The 19463-nt window shown below is 43.1% G+C and overlaps 1 protein-coding gene across 1 annotated transcript; it reads left to right on the plus strand.

Annotated features, from left to right (window-relative positions):
- The first annotated feature begins 218 nt into the window (after positions 1 to 218).
- Positions 219 to 13915, plus strand: LOC121540444 (phosphoglucomutase-1-like). The gene is made up of 11 exons (XM_045207734.1): positions 219 to 535; positions 3396 to 3558; positions 4065 to 4208; positions 4426 to 4551; positions 4881 to 5071; positions 5372 to 5526; positions 5708 to 5823; positions 6035 to 6170; positions 6420 to 6603; positions 7125 to 7259; positions 13643 to 13915. Exons 1-11 carry the CDS (start codon positions 290 to 292, stop codon positions 13730 to 13732), a joined length of 1686 nt encoding a protein of 561 aa, XP_045063669.1. The 5' UTR covers positions 219 to 289; the 3' UTR covers positions 13733 to 13915.
- Positions 13916 to 19463: the final 5548 nt, after the last annotated feature.

Genomic DNA, 19463 nt, shown 5'->3' on the forward strand with positions numbered 1-19463 from the left:
AGTTTGACACCCCTGCTGTAACACAATTAAATGTGGAATAAGTCAAGGGGTATGAATACTTTTCAATGTGGCATCCAACATCTTTCATCCGTACTAACAAAGCGAAATATTGTTTCCTTCATGCGCTGACAGGCCTAGATTCAAATTGGAGTACTGTCCTTTTAAATGTAAAAGTGGGCGGGATCCGACCATGGGGGAACTGACGAGTGTGTACGTGTGGCAGGCTGTGCTGTGCATTCGCCTCCACTGAATCCGCGGATCACACGGGCTGTCAACTTTATTTTGGAAAATGACGAAAATCACAGTAGTCAAAACCAAGGCATATCCCGACCAGAAACCTGGTACGAGTGGCCTGAGGAAAAGGGTGACAGTCTTTCAAACGAATGAGCACTATGCAGAGAACTTCATTCAGAGCATTATTTCTTGCATCGACCCAGCGGAGCGTCAGCCTGGACTGCTCGTAGTGGGAGGAGATGGAAGGTTTTTCATGAAAGAAGCCATTCAGTTGATCATCCAGATCGCCGCTGCTAATGGGGTCAGTAATAATTCTGTCATTGTCCAGCTGTAGTCCCTAAAACATGACTCTTAAACCTAGGCCTCATCCTCAAATGTGCACAGCATTAGCAGCTAGCCTAGCATCTTTGACAGCTCCCGGTGTTGACAGTGGCAGCTCCAATCAGTGATACATTGTAGCGCGTCTCATTGATTGTATTGAAGTTTGGCGGATATATTGTTGCTGGTCCGGATACATTCATTTCAATTGCTGTCATATAGACTAAAATAACTATCAGCCTGAGCCTACATTTGCTTAAGCTATATTAATTTTGAAAATATAGGCCTAGATGACAATTCTCTCTCCATATCAAATAACATGCATAGGATAATTGTGAAGAAAGTATTGGATCCTCATGGACTTTGAAGTTCGCTGACGTGCATGCCCCATGTATCGGAACGTGATAGGGGTCAGTGGAGTTCCTAAACTGTCTCTGGTGCTAAATGACCCCGCTGATCTTTCGATGAAGTGCACGGAGATGGCATGTTAAATGGTAGGATACCCTTGCCCTTTCCCCAGGTGACGCAAAACAACACTACACCATCCCGTTCTCCTAATGTAGCCTAATCAGTCAGTGGGCGCTCTTCCTTGCCACGAATGTTTAGTATACAAACAAAGACAACGGTTCTCTGCAAGGTTGTAGTAATCGGAAAAAGTGCAACATTGAGGGGTTGTTTTATTAGGAGAGACTGTTTTTGGATGTCGGTGACACAGCCGGGTTCTGTTCGTTCCCTCTGCGACATTAGAGGAAGGCGTGGTGGTGTGCTGTCACGTAACCCTGCGGTTTGCATTACAGAGAGATGGGCATTGGGTACACAGGCACATGTTAAACTAGACACACAATTACCTCCTCGCTGAACACGATGTACAGACAGACCGATGTCATTATCACATCATATAGCTCCAATATGTTCAGTCCCATTATGATCCTTCAACTCTACTCTTTATGCATCTTATTCATGATGAGTAATGTATTGGTGCGTTTTATTTGCTACCAATGTCATCCTCACTTTTGATGTAGGCCTATTATGTAAGTTAAAGGGGATGTTACCCTGATGTAGTCACAAATACACAATTACACAATAAACTAATGAAAATAATAATTTGGGAAGGGTTTATATTAGTCCACAAGTGTGTAATAGAAATGTGTTTCTTGCTGATCCCTTGAGCAAGGCACTTAACCACAATTGGTCCACCCCCCAGTGGCGCAGTGGTCTAAGGCACTGCATCGCAGTGCTAACTGTGCCACTAGAGATCCTGGTTTGAATCCAGGTTCTGTCGCAGCCGGCCGCGACCGGGAGACTCATGGGCGGCGCACAATTGGCCCAGCGTCGTCCAGGGTAGGGGAGGGAATGGCCGGCAGGGATGTAGCTCAGTTGATAGAGCATGGTGTTTGCAACGCCAGGGTTGTGGGTTCGATTCCCACGGGGGGCCAGTATAAAAAATATATATATATATGTATTCACTAACTGTAAGTCGCTCTGGATAAGAGCGTCTGCTAAATGACTAAAAATGTAAATGTAAAATGTAAGTGCCTTGCACCCCCCAGGCCCCTGGACCAATTGGGGTTAAGTGCCTTGCTCAAGGGATCAGCGATTTATTTTTAACCTTGTCAGCTCCAGGATTCGAACCGGGGAACTTTCGGTTACTGGCCCAATGCTCTAACCTCGAGGCTATATGCTGCCCCGTAGTCATAGCAATATCGTAAACACAATATCCTACCTACCCCCCCCCCAAACATTGTTTACTTTACATACTATCCCGTGTCACTCAGTTGCTTGTTTAGCTCCCACATAGCAGCCTGACCTCACCACTGGCATGGCGTGTTGAATCCCTATACTCCTCTCCTATTTCCATCTTCACAGTGTGTAGACTGAATAGGTGAATGGAATCAAATACATAGGACGTACGGTATGTAAAGGAGTGTACAGCACATTCACTAAATGTTGCTAGTCATACAAAAGCTGGCCTCAATCTTCGTTAGGAGAGATGTCAAGCACTCCAGTTCCAGTGAAATATATGTGTGTGTGTGTGGTTTTCTGAAAGTACAGAGTAAAGAAATTGTAATTAGTATGCAATATTGGTACAATATCAGGATATAAACAGCAAGACAATATCACAGCGGTAAAATAATAAGCAACTATTAGAATATTAAGGCATATTGACAATATTACCTTTATATTGCACCATTCATTAACATAGGCAAAACCTAATTAAAAAGCTCCACAAGGGGGCAGGGCAGAGCTATACAATGAACAGGCCAAATGGCTACACAAGCCAAAGGGCCACGATGACCACTTCAAAGGAGTAATAGAAGCTAGCATTTCTCAGACGCCATAGTAGCATACAGATTACAGAACTAATGGAGAAATGTACATAACCACATGAAAGGAAAAGGATACCATAACGGCTATGAAATGAGTATAATAAAGAAGGCTGTCTACACATTCTCTATACATGTACCAATTATTGGGTATATACCACCACGTGCAAATCAATTAGCTAGCAATGGAAAATAACTTAACTCTGTTTGCTTAAGTAGAAACAACATAGCATGATTACATCAAAGAAATATGCATTATGATAAGGTACTTGCTGTTGCATGAATGCAAACATGTACAAAGTGATTATCGGTAATGAAACAACAAAAGGCCAGGAGGAAAATGCGCTGCTCCACTCAATAAGTTTGGGCAGGTTCTGACCAGAGAATATGCACATGTGGGCATGTGCAGAATGGAAGGGAATATTGTACACAGTATAACATATAAAGAAATGACATCAGAGAATGATAATTGGCCCATTGTTCTCTCCAACCCTCTCTTTCTCTCCTGTCTCCATGTAGATCGGCCACCTGATCATCGGTCAGAATGGCATCATGTCCACCCCTGCTGTGTCCTGTGTGATCCGCAAGCTCAAAGCTGTGGGAGGAATCATCCTCACGGCCAGCCACAACCCCGGTGGCCCCAACGGAGACTTTGGCATCAAGTACAACATAGCCTCCGGAGGTGAGATGGGACAGGAGGGTGAGGAGAGGAATAGGAAGGAGAGAGATGAAATGGAGAGGTAGGAAGACAGGAAGTGGATAAACAGGGAAGGGAGGAGAGAGACCAGTGAGAGATGGGGACAGGGGATGAGATGGTGCTGGCGGGTGACATTTAAACTTCACTGACCTTTGTGACGAAGATTTACATGTACAGTTTGGTCATTTAGCAGGCTCTCTTATCCAGAGCGACTTACAGTTAATGCATTCATCTTAAGATAGCTAGATGGGACAACCACATATCACAGTCATAGTAAGTACATTTTTCCTCAAAGTAGCTATCGGCAAAGTCAGAGCTAGTAAGAGTTTCAGGATAGGGTGAGCAGAACAATGCTGATATACTTCAATCGATCATTTTAAGACAAAGTTTAGGATACATAGTAATGGAGTATGGCTGTTTTACTGTATTGCATAACATTTCTCTAACCTCTTCCTTATCCTCCTCGCCCTACTGTATTTCTCTGCCCCCAGGTCCTGCTCCAGAGGGAATCACAGACAAAATCTTCCAGATCAGCAAGAGCCTAACAGAGTACCACATATGCCCTGACCTCAAAGTGGACATCTCCAAGATCGGCAAGCAGACTTTTGAGGTGGACACATTCAAGCCCATGACAGGTATTGTAGGATTGGACGGGATTAGCTGGGAGTCAGCTCTCAACTGACTGGAATGGGTTAGCTTGGAGACCAAATCTGTGAGAAGCTCAGTAAAGCACTGTAAACTAAAGTATGTGCATATATAATATAGTTTTATAATGTGTCTGTCTTATCCTGAGTCTAGAAAAATGCTACAGTAAATCGTATCAATCCTAACTCTGCTGTTTGTCCTCTACAGTGGAGATTGTGGACTCTGTGGAGGCCTACGCTGAGATGCTGAGGGGAATCTTCGACTTCCATGCCTTGAAGGGGCTGGTGTCTGGACCCAATCACATTAAAGTCCGTCTGGACGCCATGCATGGAGGTACGGAACACATACTGTAGCCTACCTCTCCGGCGCTGGCTGCTGTATGACTCCTCTCCCATCCCCGATGTTTTGTATTGAATTGGCTTGTATATATATTTTTTGAAATGATGTCTAACCAAGGTAGATTAATTAGATTCCTGCTCTCAGTACTGTTTGTATCTCCAGGACAAACACCGTTTTGTGTCTTCAGTACTATGTGACATATTGTCCAAATGAGTCTAATCTCTTAAGTGCAGTTTTTAGTTCAGTTAGATTCCCAGCACACACACAATGCACATCCACACCCATATACATAATTACCTTTACCCCCTCGCCCCCCTCCACAGTGGTTGGACCCTATGTGAAGAAGATTGTCTGTGAGGAGTTGGGCGCTGCCACCGATGGTGCTTTCAACTGTGTCCCCAAGGAGGACTTTGGTGGTCACCACCCTGACCCCAATCTGACCTATGCCTCTGACCTGGTCAACGCCATGAAGGGAGGAGAGTACGACCTTGGAGCCGCCTTCGATGGGGACGGTGTAAGTTGACAGTCGGGGGGACCAGTCCTGGATTTCAGCCTCATCTCATCCTTGCATAGTCTGACGTTACCATACTCCCAAGTGTTCTTCATCACTCGGCTGTAGGAAGCCTGGAATTGAAGCTATTCCTTGCATGACTGGTGTCCCCTAGTGTCAGTAGTACCAGTCCTTGTATCAGCCCACAATCCATCCAACCTCTTCTTTACCTAGTCTCTGCTGCAGTCTGTTCAGATGCTGATCCTCCCCTACCCTCTCCTCTCCTCCCCTCTCCTACCCTACTCTCTCCTTTCCGCTCCCCAGGATCGTAATATGGTCCTGGGAAAGCATGGCTTCTTCGTCAACCCATCTGACTCTGTGGCCGTCATCGCAGCCAATATCACCTGCATCCCCTACTTCCAGAAGACTGGGGTCAAAGGTCTGGCCCGCAGCATGCCCACAAGCGGAGCTCTGGACAAGTGAGCCTGACGTCCACACACAGTCCATTCATAGCTTCTTCTTGGTTGTGCCTTAAATGTTTATTTATTACATGTATTTTACTGGGACAGTGCACATTAATCAGCATTTGCTTCCTCATCAGTGTTTAATTGCCGGAGTTAGCAAAAGAGCAAATGTTCATGTCCTATCTCTGTCCCTCAGTGTGGCTAAAGCCCTGAAGATGAATCTGTATGAGACTCCTACTGGCTGGAAGTTCTTCGGCAACCTGATGGACGCTGGCAAGCTGTCTCTGTGCGGAGAGGAGAGCTTCGGCACTGGTGAGTGAGGGATCCACTTTTTCAAGTAACATAACATCCTGATCTAGCCTGTTACTATGACCCATCAGCTCAAACATTTGGATGAATCAAACTGATGTTACTTCGTTCCAGTCAGTTTTGCAAGAAATTGTGGTGAGAGGTGTTAGTACAAGTCTTAACCACCACCCTTCTTCCCCTCCTCCACCCCTCCTCTCTTCATTGTTTACCCCAGGCTCTGATCACATCCGTGAGAAGGACGGCTTGTGGGCGGTGCTAGCCTGGATGTCCATCCTAGCCCACAGGAAGCAGAGCGTGGAGGAGATCATGAAAGACCACTGGAACAAATTTGGCAGGAACTTCTTCACCAGGTAAGTCTGGGATGGACTCTTTTGCTCTGCTACCCTCCAGTGGTGAGATAGAGAACTGCAGTCTGTCTGCATCAGGGCCACATTGTGTAGGGCAGGCCTTTGTTTCTCATAGAGTATTAGAGTACTTATATAACTATTGTTAGGTTTTCTTTTATATCAAGTTATTCGTTGATAGCCTCCATAAATGTACAGAGCTCCTATTTAGTCTTCCTATTAAGACCATTCCCCAACCCATCCCGTCTACACCAGGTATGACTATGAAGAGGTGGACTCAGACAAAGCCAACACCATGATCAAGGAGCTGGAGGCTACGATGTTTGACAAGTCCTTTGTGGGCCAGAAGTTCTCGTCAGGAGATAAAAGTTATGAGGTGGCGGTCTCTGACAACTTTGCTTACACCGACCCCGTGGACGGCAGCGTCTCCAAGAACCAGGTAAGAGACAGGACCCAGGGGGCATCTAGGTTGAGACACCCCCATTATGGGACAGGATCCAGGGGGGGATCTAGGTTGAGACACCCCATTATGGGACAGGATCCAGGGGGTGTCTAGGCAGAGCCATTGCAACATGCAATTTGGGTATAGTTTGATGACTGTAAGTCGCTTTGGATAAAAGCGTCTGCTAAATGGCTTATTATTATTATTATTATTATTATTATTATTATTATTATTATTATTATTATTATTATTATTATTATTATTATTATTATTATGTATAAATGATGGAGAGTTCTAACAATGTTATGTTACTTGTTAATAGAAAGATGACCATCACATTTGATGAATGATCCTCCCTATGTAGGGATTTGAAGTATCACCAGAGGCACTTGCATACTGTACCTTGAACAATTCCATTGTTGTTATTCGTTTTTTTGCTCCATATTTCCAGTAAATTGAGTTCCTTAAGTCATTTCACCATAGTCATCATATAGTCAGGCTCTCTCTCTGTCTCTCAGGGTCTGAGGATCGTCTTTTCCGACGGCTCCAGGATCATCTTCCGTCTCAGTGGGACAGGCAGCGCCGGGGCAACCGTCAGGCTCTACATAGACAGCTATGAGAAGGACCCCGCCAAGATCTACGGCGACGCACAGGTGAGGGCTGAGGATGATGGGATGTGACGGGGCACAGTGGGGGAGCCCTTATACTTGTCATGACGGCTCGATGGGAGATTCAATATTTACAAGGTTTGTTACGCTGTCAGAGGGAATAGCTCTCAAAAAGCTTCCCCTCAGCCTGGAGGGGGAGGGCTGGAATCTGGACATAGCAGCCAGCTTGTATAGAATTCTATTTAACCTTTTTTTAACCAGATTAGTGTCGTTGAGATAAAAAAATAATATATTTTTCAAGAGAGACCTGGACCAAGACAGCAGCATGAACACATCAGTTTCAGACGAACAGGCAGACCAAAGATACATCAAACCAGATGAAGATGCATCGTGATATAAAAAGCAGCATGTCAGTAAAGAACATGTACACAACACAAGTCAGAAAAAAACGAATGCAATACGTCAAATTACAGAATCAAAAATATTTCTAATAAAACAGTATGCTTGCTTACATAAGGCAATGCCAACTAGTGACATCGGGTGACAACTAGAAACATATACATGTCTCAACAACCTGTTAATCTGTTTGTCCTTTGAACTATTCTAGGGACACCAGGTCTTGGGGTTTTAGGTTGGCTTGGAGGGAATTCCAAGACCAAGAGGCTGAGTAATGAAAATACGTTTTTCCATGCTCTGTTCTAATGTTTGGCACTGTTAGTATAAAACAAGATTGGGATCTGAGCTTGTATCTGTTTTCATTTCGAACTAGAAGAGAGGAAAGATAAAATGGCAGTTTTCCTAAAATGGCCTTATAAATAATAATGTACCAGTGCTTCAGTCTGCGTGTTGCTATGTCTACCTGACAGCACTGTAGAGATCACAATGGTGAGTTAGACGTCTCTGATTAGTGACGCAATGAAGGGCTGCATGATATCATTAAGCTCGAGGCCCTGGGTCTGAACCCCGCCCTGTGCAACTGGGTCCTGGACTTCCTTACGGGCCGCCCCCAGGTGGTGAAGGTAGGAAACAACACCTCCACTAAACTGATCCTCAACACTGGGGCCCCACAAGGGTGCGTGCTCAGCCCCCTCCTGTACTCCCTGTTCACCCATGACTGCGTGGTCAAGCCCGCCTCTAACTCAATCATCAAGTTTGCAGACGACACAACAGTAGTAGGCTTGATTACCAACAACGATGAGACAGCCTACAGGGAGGAGGTGAGGGCCCTGGGAGTGTGGTGCCAGGAAAATAACCTCTCACTCAACATCAACAAAACAAAGGAGATTATCGTGGACTTCAGGAAACAGCAGAGGGAGCACCCCCCTATCCACATCGATGGGACTGCAGTGGAGAAGATGGAAAGCTTCAAGTTCCTCAGCATACACATCACTGACAAACTGAAATGGTCCACCCACACAGACAGTGTGGTGAAGAAGGCGCAACAGCGTCTCTTCAACCTCAGGAGGCTGAAGAAATTTGGCTTAGCACCTAAAACCCTCACAAACCTTTACAGATGCACAATTGAGAGCATCCTGTCGGGCTTTATCACCGCCTGCTACGGCAACTGCACCGCCCACAACCGCAGGACTCTCCAGAGGGTGGTGCGGTCTGCCCAACGCATCACCGGGGGCAAACTACCAGCCCTCCAGGACACCTACAGCACCCTATGTCACAGGAAAGCCAAAAAGGCCATCAAGCACAACAACAACCCGAGCCACTGCCTGTTCACCCCGCTATCATCCAGAAGGCGAGGTCAGTACAGGTGCATCAAAGCTGGGACCGAGAGACTGAAAAACAGCTTCTATCTCAAGGCCATCAGACTGTTAAATAGCCTTCACTAGCACATTAGAGGCTGCTGCCTACATACATACAGTGGGGAAAAAAAGTATTTAGTCAGCCACCAATTGTGCAAGTTCTCCCACTTAAAAAGATGAGAGAGGCCTGTCATTTTCATCATAGGTACACGTCAACTATGACAGACAAAATTAGAAAAAAATTCCAGAAAATCACATTGTAGGATTTTTGTTGAATTTATTGGCATATGATGGTGGAAAATAAGTATTTGGTCAATAACAAAAAGTTTCTCAATACTTTGTTATATACCCTTTGTTGGCAACGACACAGGTCAAACGTTTTCTGTAAGTCTTCACAAGGTTTTCACACACTGTTGCTGGTATTTTGGCCCATTCCTCCATGCAGATCTCCTCTAGAGCAGTGATGTTTTGGGGCTGTCGCTGGGCAACACAGACTTTCAACTCCCTCCAAAGATTTTCTATGGGGTTGAGATCTGGAGACTGGCTAGGCCACTCCAGGACCTTGAAATGCTTCTTACGAAGCCACTCCTTCGTTGTTCGTGTGTTGGATGATTGTCATGCTTAAAGACCAGCCACGTTTCATCTTCAATGCCCTTGCTGATGGAAGGAGGGTTTCACTCAAAATCTCACGATACATGGCCCCATTCATTCTTTCCTTTACACGGATCAGTCGTCCTGGTCCCTTTGCAGAAAAACAGACCCAAAGCATGATGTTTCCAACCCCATGCTTCACAGTAGGTATGGTGTTCTTTGGATGCAACTCAGCATTCTTTGTCCTACAAACATGACGAGTTGAGTTTTCACCAAAAAGTTATATTTTGGTTTCATCTGACCATATGACATTCTCCCAATCCTCTTCTGGATCATCCAAATGCACTTCAGACGGGCCTGGACATGTACTGGCTTAAGCGGGGGGGCACGTCTCGCACTACAGGATTTGAGTCCCTGGCGGCGTAGTGTGTTACTGATGGTTGGCTTTGTTACTTTGGTCCCAGCTCTCAGCAGGTCATTCACTAGGTCCTCCCGGGTGGTTCTGGGATTTTTGCTCACCGTTCTTGTGATCATTTTGACCCCACGGGGTGAGATCTTGCATGGAGCCCCAGATCGAGGGAGATTATCAGTGGTCTTGTATGTCTTCCATTTCCTAATAATTGCTCCCACAGTTGATTTCTTCAAACCAAGCTGCTTACCTGTTGCAGATTCAGTCTTCCCAGCCTGGTGCAGGTCTACAATTTTGTTTTTGGTGTCCTTTGAAAGCTCTTTGGTCTTGGCCATTGTGAAGTTTGGAGTGTGACTGTTTGAGGTTGTGGACAGGTGTCTTTTATACTGATAACAAGTTCAAACAGGTGCCATTAATACAGGTAACGAGTGGAGGACAGAGGAGCCTCTTAAAGAAGAAGTTACAGGTCTGTGAGAGCCAGAAATCTTGCTTGTTTGTAGGTGACCAAATACTATTTTCCACCATAATTTGCAAATAAATTCATTAAAAAATCCTACAATGGGATTTTCTGGGATTTTTTCTCAATTTGTCTGTCATAGTTGACGGTACCTATGATGAAAATTACAGGCCTCTCTCATCTTTTTTTAAGTGGGAGAACTTGCACAATTGGTGGCTGACTAAATACTTTTTTTGCCCCACTGTAGATCAGAAATCACTGGCCACTTTAATAAATGGAACACTACTCACTTTAATAATGTATACATGTCTTGCATTACTCATCATATATATATATATACATACATACATACAGTGGGGGAAAAAGTATTTAGTCACCCACCAATTGTGCAAGTTCTCCCACTTAAAAAGATGAGAGAGGCCTGTAATTTTCATCATAGGTACACGACAACTATGACAGACAAAATGAGAAAAAAAATCCAGAAAATCACATTGTAGGATTTTTTATGAATTTATTAGCAAATTATGGTGGAAAATAAGTATTTGGTCAATAACAAAAGTTTCTCAATACTTTGTTATATGCCCTTTGTTGGCAATGACACAGGTCAAACGTTTTCTGTAAGTCTTCACAAGGTTTTCACACACTGTTGCTGGTATTTTGGCCCATTCCTCCATGCAGATCTCCTCTAGAGCAGTGATGTTTTGGGGCTGTCGCTGGGCAACATGGACTTTCAACTCCCTCCAAAGAGTTTCTATGGGGTTGAGATCTGGAGACTGGCTAGGCCACTCCAGGACCTTGAAATGCTTCTTATGAAGCCACTCCTTCGTTGCCCGGGCGGTGTGTTTGGGATCATTGTCATGCTGAAAGACCCAGCCACGTTTCATCTTCAATGCCCTTGCTAATGGAAGGAGGTTTTCACTCAAAATCTCACGATACATGGCCCTATTCATTCTTTCCTTTACACGGATCAGTCATCCTGGTCCCTTTGCAGAAAAACAGCCCCAAAGCATGATGTTTCCACCCCCATGCTTCACAGTAGGTATGGTGTTCTTTGGATGCAACTCAGCATTCTTTGTCCTCCAAACACGACGAGTTGAGTTTTTACCAAAAAGTTCTATTTTGGTTTCATCTGACCATATGACATTCTCCCAATCCTCTTCTGGATCATCCAAATGCACTCTAGCAAACTTCAGACGGGCCTGGACATGTACTGGCTTAAGCAGGGGGACACGTCTGGCACTGCAGGATTTGAGTCCCTGGCGGCGTAGTGTGTTACTGATGGTAGGCTTTGTTACTTTGGTCCCAGCTCTCTGTAGGTCATTCACTAGGTCCCCCCGTGTGGTTCTGGGATTTTTGCTCACCGTTCTTGTGATTATTTTGACCCCACGGGGCGAGATCTTGCGTGGAGCTCCAGATCGAGGGAGTTTATCAGTGGTCTTGTATGTCTTCCATTTCCTAATAATTGCTCCCACAGTTGATTTCTTCAAACCAAGCTGCTTACCTATTGCAGATTCAGTCTTCCCAGCCTGGTGCAGGTCTATAATTTTGTTTCTGGTGTCCTTTGACAGCTCTTTGGTCTTGGCCATAGTGGAGTTTGGAGTGTGACTTGTTTGAGGTTGTGGACAGGTGTCTTTTATACTGATAACAAGTTCAAACGGGTGCCATTAATACAGGTAACGTGTGGAGGACAGAGGAGCCTCTTAAAGAAGAAGTTACAGGTCTGTGAGAGCCAGAAATCTTGCTTGTTTGTAGGTGACCAAATACTTATTTTCCACCATAATTTGCAAATAAATTCATAAAAAATCCTACAATGTGATTTTCTGGAATTTCTTTTCTCATTTTGTCTGTCATAGTTGACGTGTACCTATGATGAAAATTACAGGCCTCTCTCATCTTTTTAAGTGGGAGAACTTGCACAATTGGTGGCTGACTAAATACTTTTCTTCCCCACTGTGTATATATATACTGTATTCTTTACTATTCTACTGTATCTTAGTCTATGCCGCTCTGACATTGCTTGTCCATATATTTATTTTTATATTCTTAATTCCATTGCTTTACTTAGATTTGTGTGTATTTGGTGTATGTTGTGAAATTGTTAGATATTACTGCACTGTCGGAGCTAGAAACATAAGGATTTCGCTACACCTGCAATAACATCTGCTAAACACATGAATGTGACCAATAAAATTTGATTTGATATACAGAGTCAAGAACCTTCAGTGTAGATCTTGAGGATTGCACATAAATAGTATCAACATAGTCCAACACAGAGAGAAAGTACAACGAATCAACTCTGGTGGCAAAGGGAAAACAAGCTTTGTGCCGGTAATGAAATTCAATACACAGCTTGAGTTTCCTGACAAGGTTCTCTACATGGGTCGTGAAGCTCAACTTCTCATCCACCCAAACTCCCAGATATTTGTACGCTTTAACTTGCTCAATGGACTGCCCTGCCAAGGTAGGCATGACATGGTTTTCAGAGTGTTTAGCATTGGAAAATACCATGCATTTTGTTTTAGAGGAATTCAGAACAAGCTTCAAGTTGTACAGATTCTGGTGAGTGATGTTAAAAGCTGTTTGAGCTTTTTCAAAAGCCAGTTAAACTGCTGCCACTTGAATAGAGAACAGTGTCATCCGCATAAAAATGTACATCAGCGGTTTCAATCTGTCTCCCAATGTTGTTGATATAGACAAACTAAAATTGATCTTTGAGGCACACCTGAGTGCAGCTCTGATATCAGACTTAAAACAATTTGCCTTAACAAACTGGGTCGTCAGGTCCAACAACAGTGCCTTCCAGAACTCCTAGTTGACTTGAGAGGGAATGTTTGGCTAAGAGTTGAGTCATGGTTGATATCAGGGCCAGGATGAAGTGGGGGAAAAAGAACCATGGGGGAAAAATAAGATTGAGAAGTACAGATTTGACACTTCATCAAGTGGTCAGGAGAGAGAATGATAGAGTAAGAAAAATAGACTGGCAGAAGGGGAAGAAACTCCCTGATAATCATTTTGGATAAAGAGGCCCTCTATGGCACGGATTCATTTAGGCTCACAAATCTGAAAGGTTTGGATAGGTGAAAGCAATATTGCAGAGGCTCGGCTTGGCCTATTAGAGGGCAAGGTGGAGTTCTTTGTTTAGTCTAACTGTAGCACAGAAGGGGAAGGTGTTATGGTAAGGGGCCGTAGTCTAAAATTGACTGTTTGTCTTCCTCAGGTCATGCTGAAACCTCTGGTGGAGATTGCGCTGAAGATATCTGGGCTCCACGAGAAGACCGGACGCACCGGCCCCACTGTGATCACATAGACTGCCAAGCCCTGACAAACCCTTCAAGGTACCTCTGTCCTTTCAACCGTTCCACTTGTGCCTACCCTCTGACTTCCAGAAGAACAATCTCACCTCACCTGTACCGTAATGTTCAAACAAAGCCTTCAAAGGTAACACATCCATTCACCATGAATAAAAAGTCTACAAAAAACTATTGTCGCACTCGTGTATTTATTTGGGAGATATCAATATATTTTTCAATATACAGTGCATTTAGAAAGTATTCACACCGCTTGACTTTTTCCACATTTTGTTGTGTTCCAGACGAATTTTAAATTGATTCAATTGAGTTTTGTCACTGGCTTACACACAAAACCCCATAATGTCAAAGTGGAATTATGTTTTTATTTTTATATTTTTATTTATATATTATCTAATCAAGCCTAGTGTTTTGTTTTTCATAAATATTTTACTAAATTCTACAATAATTATATTTTGTTTGTTTTTACTCCTGAACTTCCTCCGATCATTTTCATGATGTCCATCTGTTAAATCAATTTTAGTCCCACAAATTGTGGAAAAAGTCAAGGGGTGGGAATACTTTCTGAATGTTGGAAAATATATTTATTGATGATTTGGATTTGCATTTCTTACTGAACATGCAAAGGCAGTATGAGCAGTCAGTTTTGTTGTCCGTAGCGGCGCGCACACACAAACACGCACACACTCTATCACCACCACGCCCGGATTCGGTGAGAGATATCAATCACTCCCGGAATGCCTGATTTAGCCAATCAGCTGAGAGATCAGTGCTGGGATGTGGTTATGGTGGTGAGATCACAGCCAACCAGCCTTGGGACCTGCATAGTCAACAAGACTCCCCGTGCTGCAAAGAAGGACCTAGTTAAGCTGCAGCTGGCCCAGAACAGAGCAGCTAATATCAATACTATGCATGCCAAACTCTTTGCTAAGAGTTGAGGAAAGACTGACTGCATCGCTTCTTGTTTTTATAAGAAACATTGTGGGTTGGAAATTCCAAATTGTTAGCATAGTCAATTTACACACAGCACTGACACACACACTTACCCCACCAGACATGCCACCAGGGGTCTTTTCACAGTCCCCAGGTCCAGAACAAATTCAAGGAAACGTATAGCATTATACAGAGCCATGAGTGCATGGAACTCCCTTCCAACTCATATAGCGCAAGTGAACAGCAAACCTGGTTTAAAAATACATATAAAGCAACACCTCACGGCACAACGCCTCTCCCCCATGTGACCTACTTGTGTATGTACTGACATGTATGTGTAATTAATAGATGCACACTACATGTTAATGTTTGTAAATTGTAAAATATTTTGTCTAATGTAGTTTTCGTAATGTGTTGGACCCCAGTAAGACTAGATGTCGCCATTGGTGTTGGTTAATGGGGATCCTAAAAAATACAATAAAAATCTGTCATTCATATATATATATATATACACACACAGTTGAAGTCGGAGGTTTACATACACCTTAGCCAAATGCATTTAAACTCAGTTTTTCACAATTCCTGACATTTAATCCTGGTAAAAATTCCCTGTTTTAGGTCAGTTAGGATCACCACTTTATTTTAAGAATGTGAAATGTCAGAATAATAGTAGAGAGAATGATTTATTTCAGCTTTTATTTCTTTCATCACATTCCCAGTGGGTCAGAAGTATACATACACTCAATTAGTATTTGGTAGCATTGCCTTTAAATTGTTTAACTTGCGTCAAACGTTTCGGGTAGCCTTCCACAAGCTTCCCACAATAAGTTGGGTGAATGTTGGCCCATTCCTCCTGACAGAGCTGGTGTAACTTAGTCAGGTTTGTAGGCCTCCTTGCTTGCACACACTTTTTCAGTTCTGCCCACACATTTTCTATAGGAATGAGGTCAGGGCTTTGTGATGGCCACTCCAATACCTTGACTTTGTTGTCCTTAAGCCATTTTGCCACAACTTTGGAAGTATGCTGGGGGTCATTGTCCATTTGGAAGACCCATTTGCGACCAAGCTTTAACTTCCTGACTGATGTCTTGAGATGTTGCTTCAATATATCCACATCATTTTCCTTCCTCATGAAGCCATCTATTTTGTGAAGTGCACCAGGCCCTCCTGGAGCAAAGTACCCCCACAGCATGATGCTGCCACCCCCTTGCTTCATGGTTGGGTTTGTGTTCTTCGGCTTGCAAGCCTTCCCCTTTTTCCTCCAAACATAATGATGGTCATTATGGCCAAACAGTTCTATTTTTGTTTCATCAGACCAGAGGACATTTCTCCAAAAAGTACGATCTTTGTCCCCATGTGCAGTTGCAAACCATAGTCTGTCTTTTTTATGGCGGTTTTGGAGCAGTGGCTTCTTCCTTGCTGAGCGGCCTTTCAGGTTATGTCAATATAGGACTCGTTTTACTGTGCATATAGATACTTTTGTACCTGTTTCCTCCAGCATCTTCACAAGGTCCTTTGCTGTTGTTCTGGGATTGATTTGCACTTTTCGCACCAAAGTACGTTCATCTCTAGGAGACAGAACGCGTCTCCTTCCTGAGCAGTATGACAGCTGCATGGTCCCATGGTGTTTATACTTGCGTACTATTGTTTGTACAGATGAACGTGGTACCTTCAGGCATTTGGAAATTGCTCCCAAGGATGAACCAGACTTGTGGAGGTCTACAATTATTTTTCTGAGGTCTTGGCTGAGTTCTTTCAATTTTCCCATGATGTCAAGCAAAGAGGCACTGCGTTTGAAGGTAGGCCTTGAAATACATCCACAGGTACACCTCCAATTGACTCAAATGAGGTCAATTAGCCTATCAGAAGCTTCTAAAGCCATGACATCATTTTCTGGAATTTTCCAAGCTGTTTAAAGGCACAGTCAACTTAGTGTATGTAAACTTCTGACCGACTGGAATTGTGATACAGTGAATTATAAGTGAAATAATCTGTAAACAATTGCTGGAAAAGTTACTTGTGTCATGCACAAAGTAGATGTCCTAACCGACTTGCCAAAACTATAGTTTGTTAACAAGAAATTTGTGGAGTGGTTGAAAAACAAGTTTTAATGTCTCCAACCTAAGTGTATGTACATTTCTGACTTCAACTGTATATATATTTATATATATACAGTCATGGCCAAAATTGTTGGCACCCCTGAAATTTTTCCAGAAAATGAAGTATTTCTCACAGAAAAGTATTGAAATTACACATGTTTTGCTATGCACATGTTTATTTCCTTTGTGTGTATTGGAATAACACAAAAAAAAAAGGAAAAAGCAAATTTGACATAATTTCACACAAAACTAAAAAAATGGGCCGGACAAAGTTATTGGCACCCTTTCAAAATTGTGGATAAATAAGTTTGTTCCAAGCATGTGATGCTCCTTTAAACTCACCTGGGGCAAGTAACAGGTGTGGGCAATCTAAAAATCACACCTGAGAAGCAGATAAAAAGGAGAGAAGTTGGCTCAGTCTTTGCATTGTGTTTCTGTGTGTGCCACACTAAGCATGGAGAACAGAAAGAGGAAAAGAGAACTGTCTGAGGACTTGAGAACCAAAATTGTGGGAAAATATCAACAATCTCAAGGTTACAAGTCCATCTCCAGAGATCTAGATGTTCCTTTGTCCACAGTGCGCAACATGATCAAGAAGTTTGCAACCCATGGCACTGTAGCTAATCTCCCTGGACGTGGACGGAAGAGAAAAATTGATGAAAGGTTGCAACGCAGGATAGTCCGGATGGTGGATAAGCAGCCCCAAACAAGTTCCAAAGAAATTCAAGCTGTCCTGCAGGCTCAGGGTGCATCAGTGTCAGCGCGGAACTATACGTCGAAATTTGAATGAAATGAAACGCCTATGGCAGGAGACCCAGGAGGACCCCACTGCTGACACAGAGACATAAAAAAGCAAGACTACAGTTTGCCAAAATGTACATGAGTAAGCCAAATTCCTTCTGGGAGAACGTCTTATGGACAGATGAGACCAAGATAGAGCTTTTGGTAAAGCACATCGTTCTACTGTTTACCGAAAATGTAATGAAGCCTTCAAAGAAAAGAACACAGTACCTACAGTCAAATATGGTGGAGGTTCAAAGATGTTTTGGGGTTGTTTTGCTGCCTCTGGCACTGGGTGCCTTGACCGTGTGCAAGGCATCATGAAATCTGAGGATTACCAAAGGATTTTGGTGTCGCAATGTAGGGCCCAGTGTCAGAAAGCTGGGTTTCGTCCGAGATCATGGGTCTTCCAGCAGGACAATGACCCCAAACATACTTCCAAAAAGCACCCAGAAATGGATGGCAACAAAGCGCTGGAGAGTTCTGAAGTGGCCAGCAATGAGTCCAGATCTTAATCCCATTGAACACCTGTGGAGAGATCTTAAAATTGCTGTTGGGAAAAGGCACCCATCCAATATGAGAGACCTGGAGCAGTTTGCAAAGAAGGAGTGGTCCAAAATTCCGGGTGAGAGGTGTAAGAAGCTTATTGATGGTTATAGGAAGCGACTGATTTCAGTTATTTTTTCCAAAGGGTGTGCAACTAAATATTAAGTTAAGGGTGCCAATCATTTTGTCCGCCCATTTTTTGAGTTTTGTGTGAAATTATGTCAAATTTGCTTTTTTCCTGTTTTTTTGTGTTATTCCAATACACACAAAGGAAATAAACATGTGCATAGCAAAACATGTGTAATTTCAATACTTTTCTGTGAGAAATACTTCATTTTCTGGAAAAATTTCAGGGGTGCAGTACAAATTTGTGCCATATTATATATATATATATATATATATATATATATATATATATATATATATATATATATATATTAGTCATTCAGTCATTCATTCATATATATACATACATACATACATACATACATACATACATACATACACTACCGTTCAAAAGTTTGGGGTCACTTAGAAATTTGGCAGCTTCATTAAATAGTACCCGCAAAGCACCAGTCTCAACGTCAACAGTGAACAGGCGACTCCGGGATGCTGACCTAGGCAGAGTTGCAAAGAAAAAGTCCAGTGTCTGTGTTCTTTTGCCAATCTTAATATTTTATTTTTATTGGCCAGTCTGAGATATGGCTTTTTCTTTGCAACTCTGCCTAGAAGGTCAGCATCCCGGAGTTGCCTCTTCACTGTTGACGTTGAGACTGGTGTTTTGCGGGTACTATTTAATGAAGCTGCCAGTTGAGGACCTGTGAGGCGTCTGTTTCTCAAATTAGACACTCTAAGGTATTTGTCCTCTTGCTCAGTTGTGCACCGGGGCCTCCCACTCCTCTTTCTATTCTGGTTAGAGCCAGTCTGCACTGTTCTGTGAAGGTAGTAGTACACAGCGTTGTACGAGATCTTCAGTTTCTTGTCAATTTCTCGCATGGAATAGCCTTCATTCCTCAGAACAAGAATAGACTGACGAGTTTCAGAAGAATGTGTAATCGAACCCACAATTGCTGATGCTCCAGAGACTCAACTCGTCTCAAGAAGGCCAGTTTTATTGCTTCTTTAATCAGCACAACAGTTTTCAGCTGTGCTAACATAATTGCAAAAGGGTTTTCTAATGATCAATTAGCCTTTTAAAATGATAAACTTGGATTAGCAAACACAACGTGCCATTGGAACACAGGACTGATGGTTGCTGATAATGGGCCTCTGTAAGCCTATGTAGATATTCCATAATAATAATAATATTCCATTCCAGCTACAATAGCCATTTACAACATTAACAATGTCTACACTGTATTTCTGATCAATT

The sequence above is a fragment of the Coregonus clupeaformis genome, chromosome 26 (assembly GCF_020615455.1).
Source record: "Coregonus clupeaformis isolate EN_2021a chromosome 26, ASM2061545v1, whole genome shotgun sequence".
Lineage (NCBI taxonomy): Eukaryota > Metazoa > Chordata > Actinopteri > Salmoniformes > Salmonidae > Coregonus > Coregonus clupeaformis.